This window comes from Lingula anatina, unplaced genomic scaffold (genome assembly GCF_051362555.1).
Source record: "Lingula anatina isolate TDL-2025a unplaced genomic scaffold, LinAna3.0 unanchor82, whole genome shotgun sequence".
NCBI lineage: Eukaryota > Metazoa > Brachiopoda > Lingulata > Lingulida > Lingulidae > Lingula > Lingula anatina.
The window spans coordinates 1746499-1770238 of NW_028257603.1; the positions used below are offsets into that span (position 1 = coordinate 1746499).

General features: G+C 37.8%; 2 protein-coding genes across 3 annotated transcripts; one reads left to right on the top strand and one right to left on the bottom strand.

The window, feature by feature from the left end:
• The first annotated feature begins 8052 nt into the window (after nucleotides 1–8052).
• Nucleotides 8053–11803, top strand: LOC147759175 (uncharacterized). Its single transcript, XM_086998600.1, has 4 exons — nucleotides 8053–8567; nucleotides 8804–8923; nucleotides 9391–9479; nucleotides 10908–11803. The coding sequence occupies exons 2-4, from the start codon at nucleotides 8807–8809 to the stop codon at nucleotides 11065–11067; spliced, it is 366 nt and encodes a 121-aa protein (XP_086854726.1). The 5' UTR covers nucleotides 8053–8567; nucleotides 8804–8806; the 3' UTR covers nucleotides 11068–11803.
• Nucleotides 11804–20728: 8925 nt separating this feature from the next.
• On the bottom strand, nucleotides 20729–23448 carry LOC147759176 (uncharacterized). Of its 2 annotated transcripts, none has more exons than XM_086998326.1 (4): nucleotides 23304–23448; nucleotides 22938–23054; nucleotides 22544–22632; nucleotides 20729–21022 (listed from the first exon to the last, which is right to left on the bottom strand). In XM_086998326.1, exons 2-4 carry the CDS (start codon nucleotides 23052–23054, stop codon nucleotides 20866–20868), a joined length of 363 nt encoding a protein of 120 aa, XP_086854452.1. In that variant the 5' UTR covers nucleotides 23304–23448; the 3' UTR covers nucleotides 20729–20865. The 2 variants fall into 2 exon arrangements, with proteins under 2 accessions (XP_086854452.1, XP_086854451.1); XM_086998325.1 differs by having other exon boundaries at nucleotides 22938–23057.
• Nucleotides 23449–23740: the final 292 nt, after the last annotated feature.

The window sequence follows — 23740 nt, forward strand, 5'->3', positions numbered from 1 at the left end:
ATCGATTCCCAATGATTTTCCAAATGTCAAATAAGGATGGAAAAAGTGCTGCGCTTTTCATCCTCGTATATCAGAGCTACTGCAGATCAGGATCGAACTCCTGTCGGTCAATGTTGTCGTCACCATTGGCGTCTTCGTCGTCAAACACTGCATCCTTCTCGGCCCTTTTCCCGCGCGTGCAAGTACAGGTAACGTGGTATTTTTCCCCAAGAATCACCCACTCGTTTTTAACACTGAACAAATAATGTAAGCATGTTCTTGAATTCTTGTGAACATATACTTTTTCGGATATCTACCATATACCAGCTCAGCGATGACTTTATTACTTATTTCGATTCTTTGACTGGGTTACATGCCTAGATCAATCCATCTGGATCGATCTACTTGATCTCCCTGGATAGTCTCACTAAATTGCTTTCAAATAACTGGCTTGAATGTCTGCCACGGCTACCGAATCAGCTAGGGGGTAAAGACAATTACCCCCTTACATCTTTATTAGATGTGACAGACATTTAACCCGATCAAGTTGACAGCAATTTAGTGAGACTCCCCAGGAGTCCTAATATCTGTGGGAATGGTCCCTTTGTCATTATTTTCAATTTTGCAATTCGTTATTTTTCTCAATCATTATTTCATTATTATTATTATTATTATTATTATTATTATTATTATTATTGCAAAAAAAGGAATGTGTACAGGAAAGCCAGAGTAATACTCGTGAATACCTAGTGAAAATTATCACAGGACCCCGGTAGATGGTATGATTGATAGGGAGACCTCTAAAATATAATACGTCCACCACTGGGGTTCTTGGATATAGATGGTTTCCGTGTACACCACTGCTTTTCAAATTGGCCAGATGATATGTAAAACATGCATCTAATGCGCAGTTCACACTAGCAGTATGGTTAACGAAGTTCAACAATATGTCACCCTTTTAAACTTCAATAACTACATAAGTAAACTCTCTTTATATTGTTGCGGCGCATTTTTAAAATTCCATTTCAAGTCTTAAACTGTTATATGCATTATGGAATGTTCACCAAAGTAGAAAACACCAATTCCTACGTTTTATTTCTGAATAATAACTTAATTCTTTATGAATGCCTGTGGTGCAGGCTCTTCGAGTCTTTGAGTACGACGTCACGCGCAATCCATCTTAGCATCTATTTACGGCCAAGCTGAAAAGGGAACCTTTGGAGCAGATGATCCACAGACCAAGAGCGCTTATCTGTGGACTAAACCGCGGATTAAATCTCGACTCCACAATTTTAATTGGGTTGACCGTATTTAGTCCGCGGATCAGTAAGCCCGCAGATAATATGTTCTGAAACGCGCTCTAACGCCGACAAAATATGGCCGACCCCACTTAAAAGCAAGCCCCGATGCTCCCCCGTCTTTACATGCACACGCGCCATTAAACGGATTTGGCTCCGAGATAGAGAGAACCTATCTACCATCTGTTCTGAATGCGTTCTGAATGAGAGAGAGAGAGTACCCGTTCAAAGTAAGTCACTGATTCGGAATGGGACGAAAGAGAGAGAGAGAGAGAGAGAGAGAGAGAGTGTTTCTTACGTACTCTGTGACCGGGCCGCAGTCAGTTCTACACGGACTGGTATATGCGTAGCCAAATATGTTACATTTCCCATATGAACAGTAAAAGAATGTCTGTAATGTAAATAGGGAATTAAAAATCTTTTCCTTTCTCTTTTCCCCCTCCAACACATGCGCACCGACACTGCACACGCATACAAACCCACATATGTACAGAATGATTTCCTTTTACCTACGACCATTTACTTATCGAATTTCAATAAACAATATAAAAATAGACTTCTAGCTTTGTTCTACATTTATGGTACGGTATCATTTTCCTCCTGTAGTGCTAAGTTCCCTGATACCAAACATGTGTTATAAATGTGTTCTGAATGCATTTCCCGATGAAATACCCTGGTACTAGTAGACCCACCCACGTGCAGTCTGCGCAGAAATTATACCCAATCTGATAGCAGCAGATAGATTCAGCTTCCTGCATTACAGCGGCCAGACCCAATGCAACTAACGCAAAAATGGCAAAGGTAGTCATCTTCTGAAATGTGAAGTGACAACATGGAGTTGACACAAAGGCAAAGGGAATTTTAGAGGACAGTGGAGCTCGAATCTCTTCTGTTAGCAGCTATGCTTTTAAACTTCCAGAGGCTTTTTAAGGTTTTACCTTCATTTATTTTAGCAAAATACTACCTAAATTGGACGGCACCATTTACTTGCAGTGACACAATATAATGGTGGCCATCTTGGAAAAAGCCGCCTTGAAAACCTTTTTCTATCACTTAGATTTTTCAAGGTTTTTAATATGTTTAAATCTGATTATTAAGCTTTCTAAAATACCTCATTACACTTTTTTGGCGATAAGTCCCTACTGAAAAACAAACTGTTAAAAAATTAGGTATTATAAAACCCAATTATAAAGACCACCCTTTACCTACAGTGACATAATATATTGGCGGCCATCTTGAAAAAAACTGCCTTAGGAACCACTACTTAGATTTTTCTAGATTTTTAATATGTTAAAATTTGGATAATTAGCTTTCTTAAAAACGTCATTACAATTTTTGCAATTAGTCCTGGGTTAGGCCAATTTTTTCGCTCAGTTTACTAGTCTAAGAGCGCATTCCCAGATATTTAGATCGATCCAACTAGATCGACCAAACTCCCTGGGTGTTCACGTTAAATTGCTGTTAGCCGACCGCGCACGGAAGTTAATTACCCCGGGACAGCCATTTAAGCCGGTTAGCAGGCAGTAATCTAGTGAGACTCCCAACAGGGATACATCGATCTAAAATCTGTAAGAATGGGTTCTTAGAGTGCATTTCCATAGATTTAGATCGATCCATCATCCATCTAGATCGACCTAACTCCCTGGGGGTTCACGCTAAAATGAAAAAAGTTACGATGAACCGCTTATACAACTTAATTCGTTTTCTTAGATCATAGGACTACTTGTATCAAATTCCGTTCCTAGGCACGCATGTCCTAAGACATAATTTCCTGGGATTTAACATCCAGTGGACATCCTTTACTTAGTATTCTAAGTCCTGCAGACAGGTATCGATGTCCTAGTCGGACATATTTTCCCAGCTAGACTGGTAATAGATGTCCTCTGACATTTACATATGAATGTTGTGTTAATTTCAGAAGATTTGAACGCGATGTTTAAGAATGTTATTACGCTTATTATAATTATTTGTATACATGTACCCCTATACACACTTTATTCGGCTAACTTAAGATACTTTAAATAAAAAAAAAACTACAAATTGTTATTAGATTTAGGATATATATATTTTATGTCCGATTAATATGAAAAATATGAGATTCGCGCCACCTTGTGAAATATGTCGGGCCTCTTCACATTACATTAATGCCTTAATATCTGTTAAGCGGCCATTTACATACAACTGTATGTCTGTGGTACACAGCTTTGAATTTTGGCTTCTGTCCATTTCTAAACAATGTGTTTTTTGTCCTTATACACATCACATTATACGTTTTACGGGGTGTTTTTCGGTGAAATACGAGTGTGCGAAATAATACACAGCCACCCTCTCGCGATATACTCGCTTACAAGTACGTGTTGAACACTTCTCGATGACGTTCGAGCTGCTATGGTACAGGTATACATATCGTTCAGGTGACAGTTCATTTTTTTATACTTGGTGCCTTGATGATCATTGGGAATATTTGTAGTTTGAGAGACATAGTATGCAGTTTGAGACGTGTATAATTGTAAGATAAATAAATTGAATCTGTCTGTTATTTTTTATACATGCATTTTCACTATTAGTCTTCTGAGCGCAATTTTTCCCTTACATATGGATCCCGAAATTCCCATTCTAATTCTTTGTATTTTTAGGTGAAAGTAGAAAGAATATGCTTTTTTGCGTATAATTATCCGATGAAATTCGAGTTATTAAAGGAATTCTAAAATAGCTCAACGTTAAAAAAATGATGATATTTAAATCAAACGTAAGATCTCGCCAAATCAAAATAATCCAAATCGTATAACAAATTGTAAAGTGCGTTTTGTTCGTTGAAATGGAGAATAAATTAGAATAACATTTGCATATAGAGTACATGTAACATCGCTGCTGAGGATTCGAACTCACTTACGTTTCTCTATGCTCTTGGTCATTCATCCAGCCGTCTTACTGATTAGCCTGTGTGGAAGCTGCTGCCAGCCGATCGAAAATTACCGGTGCTTATGGCCTCGTGTTTATAATTATTGTACGGACATTAATTACGTAGGACTTGCGTTTCTGTGTATATGTGAAAGGAAATTATGTCCGACAGGAATACATGTCCTAGCTGCGTATAAATACAGCTGGGAATCTAGGTCCGGGTAGGACAGTACATCCCAGGGAACGCAAGTCCATAGGACATGTTTTCCCAGGAACGGAGGTACTACGGACCTCCGTTCCTGGGGGATATGCATTCCTTTCACACCGGTTATTTGATAGCAATTTAGTGAGACTATCCAGGGAGTTAGAGTAGATCGATCCAGATGGATTGATCTTGGCATGGGAACCCAGTCAAAGAATCGATATTAATAATAAGGTCATCGCTGAGCAGGTATAAGGTAGATATCTGAAAAGTAATATGTTCACAAGAATTAAATAAGATGTTTACTTTATTTGTTCAGTATAAAAAAACAGGTGGGTGGTTCTTGACGCAAAAATATGACGTCACCTGTACTTGCACGAGCGGGAAAAGGGCCGAGAAGGATGTCGTGTTTGACGACAAAGACGCCAATGTGGACGGCAAGATTGACCGACAGGAGTTCAATCCTGATCTGCAGTAGCTCTGATATACGAGGATGAAAAACGCAGCCCTTTTCCATTCTTTACTGACATTCAGAAAATCATTGGGAATCGATCTTTCTCAAGAAATTGACTTTCGAAATTATTTTTATAAATTAGGAATTGAAATTATGTAAAACAATATTGCTGTTTATATGAAATTAAGATAGCATCGCAACAGGTGTTGTTGTGTTTCATTTACTTATTATTATTATTTACTGGGTCTTTACACACAATGTTACATGTTTTTCTAGCTTTTTTGATCGAGAAACGATATGGGCACATCGGCGACCTTCATTTCCGCCAGGTTCCACCTCCCTTACCACACCGTATCCAAACGTGGTACTTTTTCATTGACTGTTTGTCCCCTTCAAAAAGATTGGGTGGATCCAACTAGATCGACCTAACTCCCTGGGGGTTCACGCTAAATAGCTGTCAGCAGAGCGGGCACGAAAATTAATTACCCCCTTACAGCTGGAAGTAGGCGGGACGGACATTTAAGCCGGATTATCTAACAGTAATCTAGTGAGACTCCCCATGGAGATAGATCGATCTAAAATCTATGGGAATGCGCCCTTAGACCCCTTTTCCCACAGATTTTAGATGTGGGTGGTCTCACTAGATTACTGTCTGCTTAGCCGGCTTAAATGTCTTTCCCGCCTACTAAAAGCTGTAAGGGAGTAATTAACCTTGCTAACAGCCAGGTAGTTGGGTCGATCTAGTTTGATCAATCTAAGGGTGCATTCCCAGAGATTTAGATCGATCCAGAGATTTAGATTTAGATCGACCTAACTCCCTGGGGGTTCACGCTAAATTGCAGTCAGCCGAGCGCGCACCATAGTTAATTACCCCTTAATCTCTGGATCGATCTAAATCTCTGGGTATACACCCTAAATCTCAGGGAATGCGCTCTTAGACTAGTAAACTGAGCGAAAAATTTGGCCTAACCCAGGACCAATTGCAAAAAAAAAAAAAAAATGTAATGACGTTTTTAAGAAAGCTAAATATCCAAATTTTAACATATTAAAAATCTAGAATAATCTAAGTAGTGGTTCTTAAGGCAGTTTTTTCAAGATGGCCGCCAATATATTATGTCACTAAAGGTAAAGGGGGGTCTTTATAATTGGGGAGTATTTTTGGAATAAATGGAATAAATGAGGTTAAGACCGTGAAGTATATCTGGACTTACAGACAAAAAACACTTTGACGAAAAGAAAAACTCATTTGATAGGAATTATTCACCAAAGGCTTTTAGCTTGGGGTCAAAGGTCAGACAAAGGTCATTTGTACAGATTTTACCTGAAATGATGGCCGCCAGCAAGTGTAATCATAAGGTTTCATGATACCTATTTTTAACAGTTTGTTTTTCAGTAGGACCTTATAGCTAAAGACGTATTATGAGGTAATTTAGAAAGCTTAATATCCAAATTTAAACAAATTAAAAGTCTAAAAAATCTAAGTGATAGAAAAAGGTTTTAAGACAGCTTTTTCCAAGATGGCCACCATTATATTGTGTCACTTCAAGTAAATGCTGTCATTCGATTTAGGTAGTATTTTGCTAAAATAAATGAAGGTAAAACTGTAAAATATACACATAGTTAAATGAATGAAATGAATTTAAATTAGATAGGAATTATTCACCAAGGTTCACTGGCTTAAGTCAAAGGTCATGCAAAGGCCATTTGTACAGATTTTCCCTAAAATGTTGCCTAAAATTGCAAATTATGTTTTTAAACATATGCAATGGAATTATTTTGATGTTTACTATAATCATTATATCATTCACAACAACTCTAAGAAGTTTGGATGCAAAATATGGCTCTTTTGGAGAAATATGAGTCATACTGTGAAAAATTAGACAAATAAGGATTCTGAATAAGTGGACAGGATAAGATTTCTCACCATTCTGGGAACAAATATGTCTTTGCAAATACAATAAATGTGTAATATATGGAAAACACTTGTTTTTTTGTATTATTTATTATACCCATTTATGTACCTGTTCAAAGCATTTTCCAATATGGCCTTCAGCAAGAGTATCCATAAGGCTTCATAAATTTTAAAAAAAATCTAAACAGTAAATCTTCAATAAATATTCAACTCAATAATGTTGTTTTACCCCCTTTTTTATTGTGAGTTTTGTAATTTATTTTAAACATTTGTTCAGATCTACAGTCACCAGTATCACCAAACACTGTCATTTTTTTCTTAGGCGGACTGGAATGTTGTATCAATTGGACAACAATCGTACTGCTGGCCTGTCCAAATAAGTTTGGGTGAACAAATGCATGAATGTCTTGGAAACGGATTCCTAATTGCATGGATCCTGTTGCTCCTAGATATGAGAAGGATTCCAGGGCCACACAAGGGACAGAATCCTGGAGCTTTTGTTGCCACATTCACCGACAGAAGAAACCCCCAATATGTAGGAATCGAAACCTATCAGAAAACTAACGTTTTGTGGAAACTGTCCTTACCTGCCTTCCAGCCACAGCCCAAACCACTACGGAATGTCGTTCCAAGGAGTGTTAGTGTATCTGCTTGTTTCAATGTGAAGTTTATGCCCACTGATGCGAAAACGACAGTATTTTTCTCTTTTATCAGTATCATGAAGGACGTCTATTTTTTTTTCTTTTTTAAATGTATTTTTGAATTGGCAATAGGCTCTGAATTTAGATTTGTCCTCAAACTCATTGTCCCATGTACCCACTGATGATGCGTTCACTGAACATGCTTAGGAAGTTTATGTGAGGAATCTGTTTTAGCCATACAAATCCGTATTATGAAAGCGTCTCAAACATCTGTTACTGAAACCGCGAATAACAATGCTGGTACTAACAACTATTGATACAGAAACTACTTTGATCTATTGTACACGGGAATACAATACAGAATGAATGGAGAATCGTGATAAATAAATGATACACATTTTAAGGGAAAAGAGTGTGAAAATGAAAATATTTAAGTTAAAAGTTTCCATAAAACAATGCAGAATGAAGTAAGATAAACTTTCTCTCTCTTTCTCTCCGGCCAGCAGAACACCGTGACTGACTTGCGCACCCTGTTTGTACTTTTTTCCTGTAATGGTAATCAAACGCAATCTTTAGACATCTTTACTAGCAAAAAACTTCGATGCACTCTCTAGAATTTGAACCCTCGATCAAATTTCAAATGTGCATGAGCTCCTTAAATGTTCTCTGTGATTTCTTGCGATAATCCATTTCACCGGCTCAACTCAACAGAATACAGTACTGTCACCGATTTTTTTTCACCTAGCTTTGGGGGTTTTCAGTAAAAAAAATCATCGGGCCTCTGAATCCTTTGATTCGTTGATGAATAGATAATGTTAAGTCAAATTAGTGTTCTACCGGATTAAGCTAGATTTTATAAATGTGCATGCGTAAAACCTGAAGATAAATGTCTTTAAGATGAAAATGATTTCAACCAATGAAAATCAGTCTCGAACACACATTATCTTTCTGCGGTAAATGATAATCCAGACTAAGGTGAATCATAGTGAAATACCTGTACCAGTACATAACTTTGATGTCCGTTCCACTGCTTTAATCCCTTCTGAATACAGGCGTGTACTCCACTTCAGAAACCGATGCCTTGACGAAGCTTGCACTGCTGATGAAAACGGTATAAATAGTTCAATCTTTCGACATTTTCAATCATTTCGAGACTGAGAGGTAATCAAGGATTACTCAGGTAAAGAATTATGTCCAAGAAATGTTCTTAATTTTCTGTACACTAAGTAGGATTTCACGACGCCAATTGCCTTTCTGCGCATTGGGTTTTAAAGAACAACGTATGAAATCTCACTTTACTGTCAGCGTGCCTCAGAAAGTTTAGTATAGCTGCTGACAGAAAAGATTTGAGCTCTACTGTCCTCTAAAATTCCCTTTGCCTTTGTGTCAACTCCATGTTGTCACTTCACATTTCAGAAGATGACTACTTTTGCCATTTTTGCGTTAGTTGCGTTGGGTCTGGCAGCTCTGATGCAGGAAGCTGAATCTATCTGCTGCCGTGAGAAACTGAATGGGTATTGCGCAGACTGTACGAAGGTGGGTCTACTAGTACCGGGGTATTTCCTAGGGAAATGCATTGAGAACACATTTACAACACATGATTGGTATCAGGCAAACTTAGCATTACAGGAGAAAAATGATACCGTGCAGAAGTTATAAATGTAGAACAAAGCTAGAAGTCCATTTTTATATTGTTTATTGTAATTCGATAAGCAAATGGTCGACAGGAAATCTATCGGGGTATTTCCTAGGGAAATGCACTGAGAACACATTTACGACACATGTTTGCTATTAGGCGATCTTAACATTACAGGAGAAAAATGATACTGTGCATTTAAGTTATAAATGTTTATATTGTTTATTGTAATTCGATATGCAAATGGTCGTCAGGAAATCATTCTGTACATATGTGGGTTTGTATGAGTGTGCAGTGTCGGTGCACGTGTGTAGGAGGGGGAAAGAGAGAGGGGGAGATAGTTATTAATTCCCTATTTACATTTCAGAAAACCCCTTACTGTTCATATGAGAAATGTAACTTATTTGGCTGCGCATGTAAAGGTTCGTGTAGACGGGACTGCGGCTCGCACATAGAGTACGTGAGAAAAACTCTCTCTCTCTCTCTCTCTCTCTCTCTCTCTCTCTCTGGTCCCATTCAGAATTAGTGACTTACTAGTCCAAGTGTCAAATATGACGTTACACCACAAGCTTGCCGCCTACACCACTAAAGGGGACTGCTCAAATAGATGGTCCGGGTACTAAATGATCAGCCAGAGAGGAAATTTTTAACCGTTTAATGGCGCGTGTTTAGGCGAACAGACCATCGGGAATCAGCGGCATCGCGTTTGCAATGTGGTCGGCCATATTAAGATTGTCAGTGCATCAGTAAGTATTTGGATAATCTATTGTGAATGGCCCCATAGACAATAAATAGATATCCCGTGGGAAAGTACAGTATTCAAGTGCGTCGGCCATATTTGACCCAGATGGTACATAGGCTCTCTCTATCTCGGAGTCAAATCCGTTTAATGGCGCTTGTGCATGTAAAGACGGGGGAGCATCGGGGCTTGCTTTTAAGTGGGGTCGGCCATATTTTGTCGGCAAAGCCGTTAGAGCGCATTCAGAACATATTACCTGCGGGCTTACTGATCCGCGGACTACATACGGTCAGTCCCATTAAAAACAAATACCCCATTAAAAATTGTGGAGACGAGATTTAATAAGCTTGTTCTGAATGCGCTCTTGGTCTGTGGATGATCTGCTTCAAAGTTTACCTGCGCGTGACGTCGTACCCAACTCGAGGAGCCTGCACCACAGGCATTCAAAAATTTTGTAGTTATTAAAGTTTAAAAGGGTGACATATTGTTAACTTTGCTGCTAGTGTGAACTGCGCATTAGGTGCATGTTTTACATATCATCTGGCCAATTTGAAAAGCAGTTGCGTACGCGCAAACCATCTATATCCAAGAACGCTCAGGGTGGACGTATTATTTCTTAGAGCTCTCCCTATCAATCATACCATCCACAAGGGCACTGTTTCACTAGATATTCACGAGTATTTCAGGCTTTCCTGTTCACATTCCTTTTTTGCAATAATAATAATAATAATAATAATAATAATAATAATAATAATAATAATTACAAATTGAAAAATAATGACAAAGTGATCTTTCCCACAGGTATTTGGATCGATCTATCTCTCTGGGGAGTCTCACTTAATTGCTGTCAACTTGACCGGCTAAATTGTCTGTCACGTCTAATAAAGATGTAAGGGGGTAATTGTCTTTACCCCCTAGCTTATTCGGTAGGCTTGGCAGATATTTAAGCCGGTTATTTGATAGCAATTTAGTGAGACTATCCAGGGAGTTAGAGTAGATCGATCCAAATGGTTCGATCTAGGCATGGGATCCCAGTCAAAGAATCGATATTAATAATAAGGTCATCGCTGAGCTGGTATATGCTAGATATCTGAAAAGTAATATGTTCACAAGAATTCAAGAAGATGTTTACATTATTTGTTCAGAGCAAGAAAAATAAGTGGGTGGCTCTTGACGGCAAAATATGAAGTTACCTGTACTTGCACGCACGGGAAAAGGGTCGCCGAGGATGCCGTGTTTGACGACAAAGACGCCAACGATGACGGCAAGATTGAGCGACAGGAATTCGATCCTGATCTGCAGTAGCTCTGATATACGAGGATGAAAAGCGCAGCACTTTTTCCATCCTTTACTGACATTTGGAAAATCATTGGGAATCGATCTTTCTCAAGAAATTAACTTTCGAAATTCTTTTTTGTTAATTAGGAATTGAAATTATGTAAAACAATATTGCTGTTTATATGAAATTCAGATAGCATCGCAACAGGTTGTTAAGTCCCAGACTTCGTCAGTCAGACTTTACGTTAAAATAATGTCACGTTAGATAACGCGCTGGTTCTTGGGCCTTAGTGTTGTGCGCCCAGCTGATCCAATAAAATGAACAAGATTCTCATTTGACGCAAGTGGAAATTTAATACTGTTTTTTGGAAAATATACAGAGGTTTCTTCTACATATTAACTGTCAGTCCAAAATGTATAAGGATATCGCCAGAGCCAAAATACGATATGATATTACCTTAAAACAGGGCAGCCTTTATAGATCATTCAGGAATTTTAATAACCAGGAAGAAATAACACTTGACTGAGCGCAGTCCTTTTGTCTCAGGCTTTGCCCCAACTCAGTCACCGTGATTCCTGGATCATCATTATCCGCCCTAGCCTTCAAAGGCATTTCTAAATTTTATCTCGTGCCATGTGCCCCGGTCACGATCATTCCCGAATGTCTATTGACTGCCCCCTTCTAAGCTTATCTTAGGATATGAATATTATTTTAATTAATTATTTATATCAATCATAAAATACCCAAAGTGGTATTTTACAAGGTGTTGTTGTGTTTCATTTACTTATTATTATTATTATTATTTACTGGGTTTTGACACACAATCTTACATGTATTTCTAGCTATTTTGATCGAAAAACGATATGGGCACGTCTGCGACCTCCATCTCCGCCAGGCTCCACCTCCCTTATCACACAGTATCTAAACGTGGTCCTTTTCCATCGGCTGTATGTCCTCTTCAAAAAACAGCAAACTATCCTCTCTTGCTTTTTATAATATCTCTCAATTTTATCACATCATATGCATATGCCCAAACGATAGTATATAAGTGAATAGACATTTTATAGCATTAAGATGGGTGAGATAAAAAATTTAAATAAATAAATAAATAAATAAATACTCGATTCCACGACACAGCATTCTAAAATAAGCACCAATTTTCAAGCGGCGGAATGTTACACAAAATCAATGCATGAGTTAAACCAAGCAGTTGTAGAATAGAAGTCCTTGGTTAAGCAAAGAAACCAAACAGTTAAAGCATATTAATGGCCTGTTGGGTATTATAGTTACCCGTGAAAGCCACTGTTTTATTTTCCGAAATATGTGAAACGTTCACAGCGTGATCATTGAAGACCCCCATTCCCCTGCCCTGACTTGTAAATGCGGCCTTTATTTTTCGTCCTTATTGAAACGAAGGCATTGTTGTTTTAGTCGGAGATTCGTTTCTTTCAACTCGCCACACTTGCACTTTCAATGAGATACGAATTAAGTTTTTATTGCCGGGAATTTGAACTGTAAACACCCCCCCCCAAAAAAAAAAAATAAATAAATAAATAAAAATAATAAAAATAAAAATAATAATAATAATAATAAATAAATGAAAATGATAATAATTGAGACCTCCTTAAGTGGTACCAAGTACGGTCAATTTAAGCTGGAAGTGACACACAAGATTGAGCCCAAAAAAACTAACCTTTTGAACAAAGTGGTCTATCAGGAATTCTGCATGCACTACACAGTATTTGAAATATAAATATTATGTCTGAGTGGTTGCTCACATATCTTGCACACGAATGGTATTAAATTATATGAAAAGTGAAAATAAAAAAAATGATTTAGCAAAATACTTAATATAATAGGTAATATCAAGCAGTGTCAGATTTAGGGTGTGTCAGGGGGTTCCTAACCATCCCCCTTCAATTTCTGAAAAAATCACACTAGTGGTCCCTCTTAAAATTATAATTTACGCTAGCTGAACCATTGTTCTAAACCGTACCGTTTGATAACCTTCGCACATACTAGCATCTATGAAGGAAGACAAATACAAATTGTCTCCAAGAGACACATATAGCGGCTGCAGGTCTGCATGATGAGATTGACGATAGTTTTAATCAAAACCGAAAGACGACATGGATCTTTTTTTTTAGTAATAAGTTTTCAAATGAAAGTGTATAAACTTTTCAAGACTACCGGTATGAGACCATATGTCTACTGGTGGAGAGAGAGATTATCTTTATTGCACTGGTTTCATTTGATACAAGTAGTCCTATGATCTAAGAAAACGAATTAAGTTGTATAAGCGGTTCATCGTAACTTTTTTCAATTTAGCGTGAACCCCCAGGGAGTTAGGTCGATCTAGATGGATGATGGATCGATCTAAATCTATGGAAATGCACTCTAAGAACCCATTCTCACAGATTTTAGATCGATCTATCCCTGTTGGGAGTCTCACTAGATTACTGCCTGCTAACCGGCTTAAATGGCTGTCCCAGGGTAATTAACTTCCGTGCGCGGTCGGCTAACAGCAATTTAACGTGAACACCCAGGGAGTTTGGTCGATCTAGTTGGATCGATCTAAATATCTGGGAATGCGCTCTTAGACTAGTAAACTGAGCGAAAAAATTGGCCTAACCCAGGACTAATTGCAAAAATTGTAATGACGTTTTTAAGAAAGCTAAATATCCAAATTTTAACATATTAAAAATCTAGAAAAATCTAAGTAGTGGTTCCTAAGGCAGTTTTTTTCAAGATGGCCGCCAATATATTATGTCACTGTAGGTAAAGGGTGGTCTTTATAATTGGGTTTTATAATACCTAATTTTTTAAACAGTTTGTTTTTCAGTAGGGACTTATCGCCAAAAAAGTGTAATGAGGTATTTTAGAAAGCTTAATATCCAGATTTAAACATATTAAAAATCTTGAAAAATCTAAGTGATAGAAAAAGGTTTTCAAGGCAGCTTTTTCCAAGATGGCCACCGTTATATTGTGTCACTGCAAGTAAATGGTGCCGTCCAATTTAGGTAGTATTTTGCTAAAATAAATGAAGGTAAAACCTTAAAATATACACAAAGTTAAAGAAATGAAATAAAGTTAAATTAAAGATGCATACAAAGTCAATTTTTTGTCAGAAAAACCGACCAAATGCCAGCATATAGTTTCAAGTAGTATAACTAAGAGAATTACCAAAAGGCATTATTTAATTTTACCCTAAAATGATGTTTGAAAGGATTTTTCTGCCAGCATTCTATGCTGTATGCCAATGGGGCAGAAAAGTAGGTCACGAAAGTAGGTTAAATTTCCGACCAAAAATTTAAAGAAAGGAGCAGTCTAAAGCTATTTATGTCTGATCGAGTGATCTATTCAGTTTATCCCTTGGCATGTCGAATTTATGTGAGTCGTATAAGAAAATAGTAGAAGTGGTTTACATGTGTTACTGGGAATCCACGCTCCACTGATGCTCGGTTCGTATGTACCTTTAAAAGGACATATCCACTGAAATAAATCTTATATAATATGAATTATTCACCAAGGTTCACTGGTTTAAGTCAAAGGTCAGGCAGCTTAGGCGGACTGGGATGTTGCACAATTAGACAAGCAATCGTATAATCAGCCAGGCCAAATGTACTGCTGTTCTATCCAAATAAGTTTGAGTGAACAAATGCATAAACATTTTGGAAACAGAAAACCAGCTTCGTTGCTCTAACCCATTCCCAGTTGGCTCTACAAGGCCAAATTAAAAGTTAGTAACTGGGCCAACTAGCCCCGGTCTCCCCTATTGTTCTACGTAGATCAAACTGGGCGTGAACTCTCCTGAATGCAATCAGATAAACAGAGTAACACGTCTCCTGATGCTGCCAACACCCATATAATCAGCAGCTTTCTGTGTATTCTACTATCTAAGGGAATGAGCCCTAAGCCTTTTTGAAACTATGACAGATGGCTTTGCAATATTGGTATTGGAGCGTTCCACTAGCTATCCATCCCAAATAGATGCAATGTTGTCTATGATCACAACATAAGAGACGCAATAGATCAGAATACCGTCTAAGGGCTTAAGTTCAATATAACAGCTAAAAAATAAAATAACCGAAATGATGTTTTTTTTTTAATGGTACATGTACAACAGCTTTTGAATCGGTCGATATAATTTGGAGATCTTGCTAAGTCGCATTTCAGACTTTATACTTGAATATCATTCCTTTGCAGGCAACAACCACTTCAAGATTATCGGCACGGATTACACCAATTATTTCTTGGTACTTATGTGGGAGGATAAGCAAGGGAGGTGTCAGAGACACGCAATTCAGCTTTGGAGTCGCCGTGTTGGCATGGAACCGACTTACGTATACTCGGGAATGAAAACCATTGCCCAGCGACTGTGTAAAACGTTTGAAGGGTTCCGTTTCAGTGTACACGAGTTAGGTGAATATCTTTGGGTTTAGGCATGTATACTATTTTCCCCGCCATAGTGAGCCGTGAGCATCGGTTTTAATCCTTTAGATATGATTTTTAAATACATTAATTAATCCAATTATTTTTCCCTTCTTTCTTTCTTTATTTTTTTTTTTCATTTTCTTTCACTTTTTTCCTTATTCCACTTGACTTGCGTTGCTGCTGCAGCCACCAGTAGTGTTAAACCTAGACCTTTTGGTTGTCGCTCTTTGCTATTTGCTTACTTTCTTACATTATCTTTGTGTCTTTCCTTTTTAATTTTTCTTATTATTTTTACTATAACCGTGGAATTTTTTATTGAAATGTTACGTACTTAATTCTGTAAGTTAGCGTTTGAACTGAAACTTGTGTAAGCATTTTTCTGGGAAGTAGTTACATAATAATATATATAATATTTACTGACATTTTAGTCAGGCTAAATTGCTTCTCTGATAGGTTTTGTGTGCTACATTATATTAAACTTATGCGCATTTCATTCATATAGATAGCCAAACATGAGTTCATTTTGAAATATCAATTTGAATTCTGTTTCAGCCTGTCACCTCCGAGAGCAGGTAGCCAAGAAATAATCTGAAGTGCGCCTCGCCGGCTATTATCCCCCCTACTGTACGCCATAGCGAGACAGCTTCGAGCATAACGCAAAGCTTCAGACAAGTCAGTTGAAATACTAACGTTATTTTTTATTCGACTATGAATGCCATTATATAAATTACATTGGTGTATGAAAAAAGATGAGTGTACACCTTATGCTACAAAAACGATCAACATATTCTGTAAACCGATTAGGTTTCCTTGTTTTTTTCACAATTCCTTTGATTTAATGCTTTGCTCTATCTGCTACACAGGTGTACTAAAACTACAGAGCAAATAGTGCTATATATTCGGAAGTCCTTTTCAGCTTTACTTTGAAATAAAAACAACTTATTGAAATTATAAGGTATTTTGGTCATCATTCTGAAGAAAAAAGACCCAATCCCATTTTTGTACACTTTTTACTTCTCAATTAATTTCCGTTATCTAAGAAATAATAACTGCTGTCTTCTAGAGAGCATTGATAGATAGATAGATAGATAGATAGATAGATACAAAAATATCTGCGGCAATCTTAATTTTCTGCAAGTTCAACAAAATACAAGGATCAGTGGCCCTGTTATGACCAAAAGCAACTAAACGGTAAAATTGAACGCGTTGGGGTTAGTTCCACCTGGGACAAAACCAACACAATATTTTCCGCAGCTGGCTACCTATCTCAACACCCACTCGGCATCATAGAGCAATAGCTTCGTTAGATACTACCCGGTTATAAGCATATCGAGTTTTGACTAATAAGGTTTTGGAAACTATCTTTTTAGATTTTTTCGTAAAATCACTCCCTACTCTTGTATAAATTGATGCCCACCTTAACTGTAAGTCCGCTGGTACAATGGCATGGAACTAAATTTCCTTGGACTTAAGGTTCGTTTATAACTGCATACAGAGGTCGCATGTGTGTAGATCTAGCAGTAAGCATACTCGGTGTACGTGCCAAACGTTATTAATCTGATGTGCAGGCCATATGTAATAAAACGTTGGTTTACTTGGACGTCACATAGTTTTCTTCATTACCACGAAATAAGATCCGTAATCATTAAACTTAAGAGCCCATTTTTTTTCTCAAATCATATTCCAAAAGATGAAATGCAAAAAGGTGTTGTTTTGCGAGGCTATAAGAGAAATAACCTGGACACACACGTAATTTGTATAGGCTGGCCTAATGCCACCTGATCCTTGCAAATTAACTCAGTATTTTGAACTCCACTCTATTTGGACAGGGTCACAATTAGGTCCAATGAATGCGCTGATAGTTGCTGTCGTAGGGGGACTGGGATATCCTAGAATATATATGCCAGAAACAACTCCCTTGATTAAGGGACATAATTGGCCCACAGGACGGTGTTATTTTGAGACCCAGAACACCCGTATTCCGGAAGTTGGATGTAACTAAGGTAAGTTATGTTTTAATAATTGTCACCTTGTGTTTACAGCGGAAGTCAAAGGATTTGGTTTGCAGTTTGAGCATCGCTGTATCATTTGCCAGCTATTAGTTTTAAGCAGATACAGGCAGTCGGTACATACGTCCGCTTTGTAGCTGGCTTAAATTATTAAGCCTAATACCAAAATTTTTTTTTTCCTGCATATAATTATTCTATAATCCATCTGCCTTTGTGCTGATTTTAAACAATGTAAAGGTCCTTGAAAATATAAACTATAGGCGTTTATATTTTTCGTTGCAAAGTATAAGCATAGGCAATTCAAAGCTATAGTCGTCAGTTCAACACCTTTCTATTTTGAAGTGAAATAGCAATCGTTATGGGGCATAACTTCATCCTTGAACAAGGTTTTATTTTAAATTCCGGAGTTGTCCAGGAGACCATAATCTATAATCCTGTACCGTCATTTTGGTTTAAATGTCTTTGTTATGGAGTCATGAGCCCCTAACTACAGGTTTTCATTAAACAAAGGTGTTGTTTTGTTTTTTGTTGTTTTTTTTTCTGCGCAGAACCTATACCCTTTCTCATAGCAGCAGACAGATTCAGCTTCCTGCATTACAGCTGCCAGACCCAAAGCAACTAACGCAAAAATGGCAAAGGTATTCATCTTCTGAAATGTGAAGTGACAACATGGAGTTGACACAAAGGCAAAAGGAATATCAGGGGACAGTGGAGCTCACATCTCTTCTATCAGCAGCTATACTAAACTTTTATAGGCACTCTGACAGTAAAGACTCGAGATGTCATACGGTGTTCTCTAAAACCCAAAGTGCAAAAAGACAATCGGCAACGTGGAAAACTATGTAGCCATTTAAGAAAATATCTTGGAAAGCATTTTTACCCGAGTAATCCTTGATTACTTGTCTCTAAGTCTCGAAATGATTGAAAAACTTCCCTATTTTGAACTATTAATCCCGTTTTCAAATACAGCGCAAGCTCCGCCAAGGAATCGTCTTTTAAAGTAGAGTACACATGCACCTGTATTCAGAAGAGATCAAAGCATGTGGAACGGACATCAAAGTTATGTACTGGTACAGGTATTTCACAATGATTTTACCAAAGTCTAAATTATCATTCACCGACTGGTTCGGCAATGCGTAGAAAGATTATGTATGTTTGAGACTGATTTTTTCTGTGGAAATTATTTTCGTCAGAAAGACAAATCTTTAAGTTTTACGCATGCGCATTTTAAAAATCTAGCTTTATCCGGTTGAAAGGAATCATAAGACATGACATTATCGATTCATCAACGAATCAAAGGATTCAGAGGTCTGGTGACTAATTTTTTACTGAAAACCCCCAAAGCTAGGTTTAAAAAAGGGTGACGGTACTATATTCTGTTGAGTTGCGCCGGTGAAATGGAATATCACAGGGAAATCACAGGGAACATTTAAGAAGCTGATGCACATTTGAACCCTCGATCAAATTCTTGAGAGAACATCGGTTTTTTGCTAGAAAAGATTTCTAAAGATTGCGTTTGATTACCATTACAGGAAAAACGTACAAACAGAGTGGGCGAGTCAGTCACAGTGTACTGCCGGAGAGAAAGAGAGGGAGAGAAAGATCATCGTATTTGCACGGATTCCATTTGATACAAGTAGTCCTATGATATACGAGAACGATTATATTTTATGGTAACTTTTAACTTTAACATTTTTTTATTTTCGCACTCTTTTCGCTTAAAATGTATATCAATTATTCATCACGATTCTCCATTCATTCTGCATTGTATTCCCGTATACAGTAGATCAAAGTAGTTTCTGTATCAATAGTTGTTAGTACCAGTATTGTAATGTGCGTTTTCATTAACAGATGTTTGAGACGCTTTCATAATACGGATTTGGAGATGTATGGCTAAAACAGAATCCTCACATAAACTTCCTAAGCATGTTCAGAGAACACACCATCAGTGGGTACATACAAAACTCGCACAGTGAGCTTGAGGAAAAATCTAAATCCAGAGCCTATTGGCAATTCAAAAATACATTTAAAAAAGAAAAAAATATCCAGACGTTCTTCATAATACCGATAAAAAATAAAAAACAATCTAAGTCGTATTCGCATCAGTGGACATAAACTCCACATTGAAATAGGCAGATACACAACACTCCTCGGACCGACAGAATATATATGCCATTACTGTTCTAAAGACAAAATAGAAGATGAAAAACACTTTCTCACAACATGCCCCCTATACAACGACCTGCGAACAATATTATATAAGGTATTTACAAAACACTATACATATTTTGGCCTCAAAACAACTGATGAAAAATTTACTATAATTATGAAATGTCAAGAAGAAGAAACCCTTATTGCATTTTTTCTCATAGATGCTGGTATATGTCAATGTTATCAAACGGTACGGTACGGTTCAATGATTCAGCCAGCTAAAATTCCAAAGAGGGACCACTGGTGTGATTTTTTTCAGAAATTAAAAGGGGGGGTTAGAACCCCCCTGACACCCCCTGAATCTGTCACAGCATAATATTACTTATTATATTTTGTAGTTATAAGTCTTTTACTAGATTATTTTTTATTTTTACTTTTCATGTGATTTAATTCCATTCGTGTGCAAGTTCTGTGAGCAACCACTCAAGCATATTTATATTTCAGATTTTGAGTATTGTATGCAGAATTACTGATAGACCACTTTCTTTAAAAGGTTTTTCTTTTAAGGCTCAATCTCATGTGTCACTTCCGGCTTAAATTGACCGGACTTGGTACATGTAGCATTTTAGGAGGTCCCATTTCTTGTGTGCGTGTGTGTGTGTGTGTGTGTGGGGGGGGGGGGTAACAGTTCACTGAAAATAAAATCATTAAATCCTAGTAAATAAAACTTTATTGGTATCTTATTCAAAATGCGAGTCTGGCGAGTTGAAAGTAACGGATCACCGAGTACAACAACAATGACTTCGTTTCAGGAAGAACGGGGAATAAAAGGCTGCATTTACGAGTCAGGGCAGGGGAATGGGGGGGGGGGCTTCACGGATAACGTGAACGTTTCAAGTATTTCGGGAAAATAAAAAGTGGCTTTCCCGGGTATAGAAAATACCCAGTGGGACCCTTGATTTAGTTCGTTTGTACTGGCTAATATGTGTTAAAACAAAGCTAAATAGGCATTTCAACTTAAAGGTACACAAATGAGGATTTTCGTGCCAAAATCATATTTAAGGAGGTAAACGAAACACAACGACACTGTTGCTATGCTATCTGAATTTCATATAAACAGCAATATCGTTTTACATAATTTCAAAGAATTTCGAAAGTTAATTTCTTGGGAAAGATCGATTCAGTAAAGGGTGGAAAAAGTGCTGCGCTCTGCATCCTCGTATATCAAAGCTACTGCAGATCAGGATCGAACTCCAGTTGGTCAATCTTGTCGTCATCATCGGCGTCTTTGTCGTCAAACACGGCGTCCTTGGCGGCCCTTTTCCCGTTCGTGCAAGTACAGGTGACGTCATATTTTTCCGTCAAGAACCACCCACTCGTTTTTACACTGAACAAATAATGTAAACATCTTCTTGAATTCTTGTGAACATATTACTTTTTAGATATCTACCATATACCTGCTCAGCGATGACCTTATTATAAATATATATTTTTTGACTGGGTTCCCATGCCTAGATCGATCCATCTGGATCGATCTACTGTAACTCCCTGGATAGTCTCACTAAATGGCTATCAAATAACCGGCTTAAATGTCTGCCACGCCTACCGAATCAGCTAGGTTGTAAAGACAATTACCCCCTTACATCTTTATTAGATGTGACAGACATTTAAGCCAACCAAATTGACAGCAATTAAGTGAGACTCCCCAGGGAGATAGATCGATCCAAATATCTGTGGGAATGGTCCCTTTGTCATTATTCTAAAATTAGTAATTCGTTATTTTTCTCAATCATTTATTTCATCACCATTGTTATTACTATAATTATAATAATAATAATAATTATTATTATTATTGCAAAAGAGGAATGTGTACAGGAAAGCCAGAAATACTCGTGAATATCTGGTGAAAATTATCACAGGACCCTGGTGGATGTTTTGATTGATAGGGAGACCTGTAAGAAATAATACGTCCACCACGAACGTTTTTGGATATAGAAGGTTTATGCGTACACCACTGCTTTTCAAATTGGCCAGATGATATGCAAAACATATCACCCTTTTAAACTTCAAAAACTACATAAGCACATTCTCTATATATTGTTGCGGCGTATTTTTGAAATATAATTTCAAGTCATAAACTGTTATATGCGTTAAGAAATGTTGACCAAAGTCGAAAACAAAAAATTAAATCTCGGCTCCAAGTTTTTTAAATGGGATATTTTGTTTTTTAATGGGGTTGACCTTATTTAGTCCGCGGATCAGTAAGCCGGCAGATAATCTGTTCTAAATGCGTTCTAACGGCTTCGCCGACAAATTATGGCCGACCCCACTTGAATGCAAGCCCCGATTGTCTCCCGTCTTTACGTGCACACGCGCCATTAAACGGAATAAATCTCGGCCCCGAGAAAGAGAAAGCCTATCTACCATCTGTTCTGAATGCGAACTATCTATCTACGATAGAGAGAGGGGGGCCATTCAAAATAGGAGACTAATTAGTCCAAAGGTCAAATATGGATACAAACTGATGCACCGACTAAATATGGCCGACCACATTGCAAAAGCGATGCCGCTGATTCCCGATGGTCTCTTCGCCTACACACGCGCCATTAAAGGGATTAAATCTCGTCTCCGAGGTTTCATTCCTAGGCCCCTGCAGCGACAGCACGTGTGGAGGCGCGGAGACCATCATGGAACTTACGGTATCGGTTTTGAAATGGGTCGGCCATATTTAGTCGGTCGGTCAGTTAGTACCCGGACCATCTATTCTGAACAGTCCCTTTTTAGTGGAGTAGACGGCAAGTTTTGTGGTGGGTCGCCATATTTGACACTTGGACTAGTAAGTCACTAATTCTGAATGGGGCAAGAGAGAGAGAGAGAGAGAGAGAGAGAGAGAGTTTTTCTTACGTACTATATGTACGAGCCGCAGTCCTCTCTACATGAATTTTTACATGCGCAGCCAAATATGTTACATTTCCCATATGAACAGTAAGGGGTTCTCTGTAATATAAATAAAGAATTAATAACTATCTCTCGCTCTCTCTTTCCCCCTCCAACACACGCGCACCGACACTGCACACGCATACAAACCCGCATATGTACAGAATTATTTCCTTACGACCATTTACTTAACGAATTTCAGTAAACAATATAAAAATGTACCTCTAGCTTTGTTCTACATTTACAACAAAAATGTACGGTATCATTTTCCCCCTGTAATGCTAAGTTCGCCTGATACCAAACATGTGTTGTAATGTGTTCTGGATGCATTTCCCGAGGAAATACCCTGGTACTAGTAGACTCACCACCGTGCAGTCTGCGCAGAACCTATAACCTTTCTCATGGCAGCAGATAGATTCAGCTTCCTGCATTACAGTTGCCAGACCCAACGCAACTAAGGCAAAAATGGCAAAGGTAGTCATCTTCTGAAATGTGAAGTGACAACATGGAGTTGACACAAAGGCAAAAGGAATTTCAGAGGACAGTGGAGCTCAAATCTCTTCTGACAGCAGCTATGCTAAAGTCTAAACTTTCAGAGGCACGCTGACAGTAAAGACGTGAGATTTCATACGGTGTTCTCTAAAACCCAATACGCACAAAGGCAATCGGCGTCGTGAAATCCTACTTAATATGCAGCAAGTTAAGAAAATTTCTTGGACAGAATTTTTTACCTGAGTAGTCCTTGATTACCTCTCTCAGTCTCGAAATGATTGAAAACGACGACAGTTTGAACTACTTATACCGTTTTCATCAGCAGCGCAAGCTTCTTCAAGGCATCGATTTTTGAAGTGGAGTACAGGCCTGTCATCTGAAGAGACCAAAGCATGTGAAACGGATATCAAAGTTATGTACTGGTACAGGTATTTCACTATGATTTACTTAAGTCTGGATTATCATTTACCGATTGGTTCGGCAATGCGTAGAAAGATAATGTGTGTTCGAGACTGATTTTCATTGGTTGAAATCATTTTCATCAGAAAGACAATTTATCTTTAGGTTATACGCATGCGCATTTTAAAATCTAGTTTTATCTGGTTGAATGTGGTCATTAGACATCTAATATATTATAACATCATCGAATTATCAACGAATTAAAGGATTCAGAGGT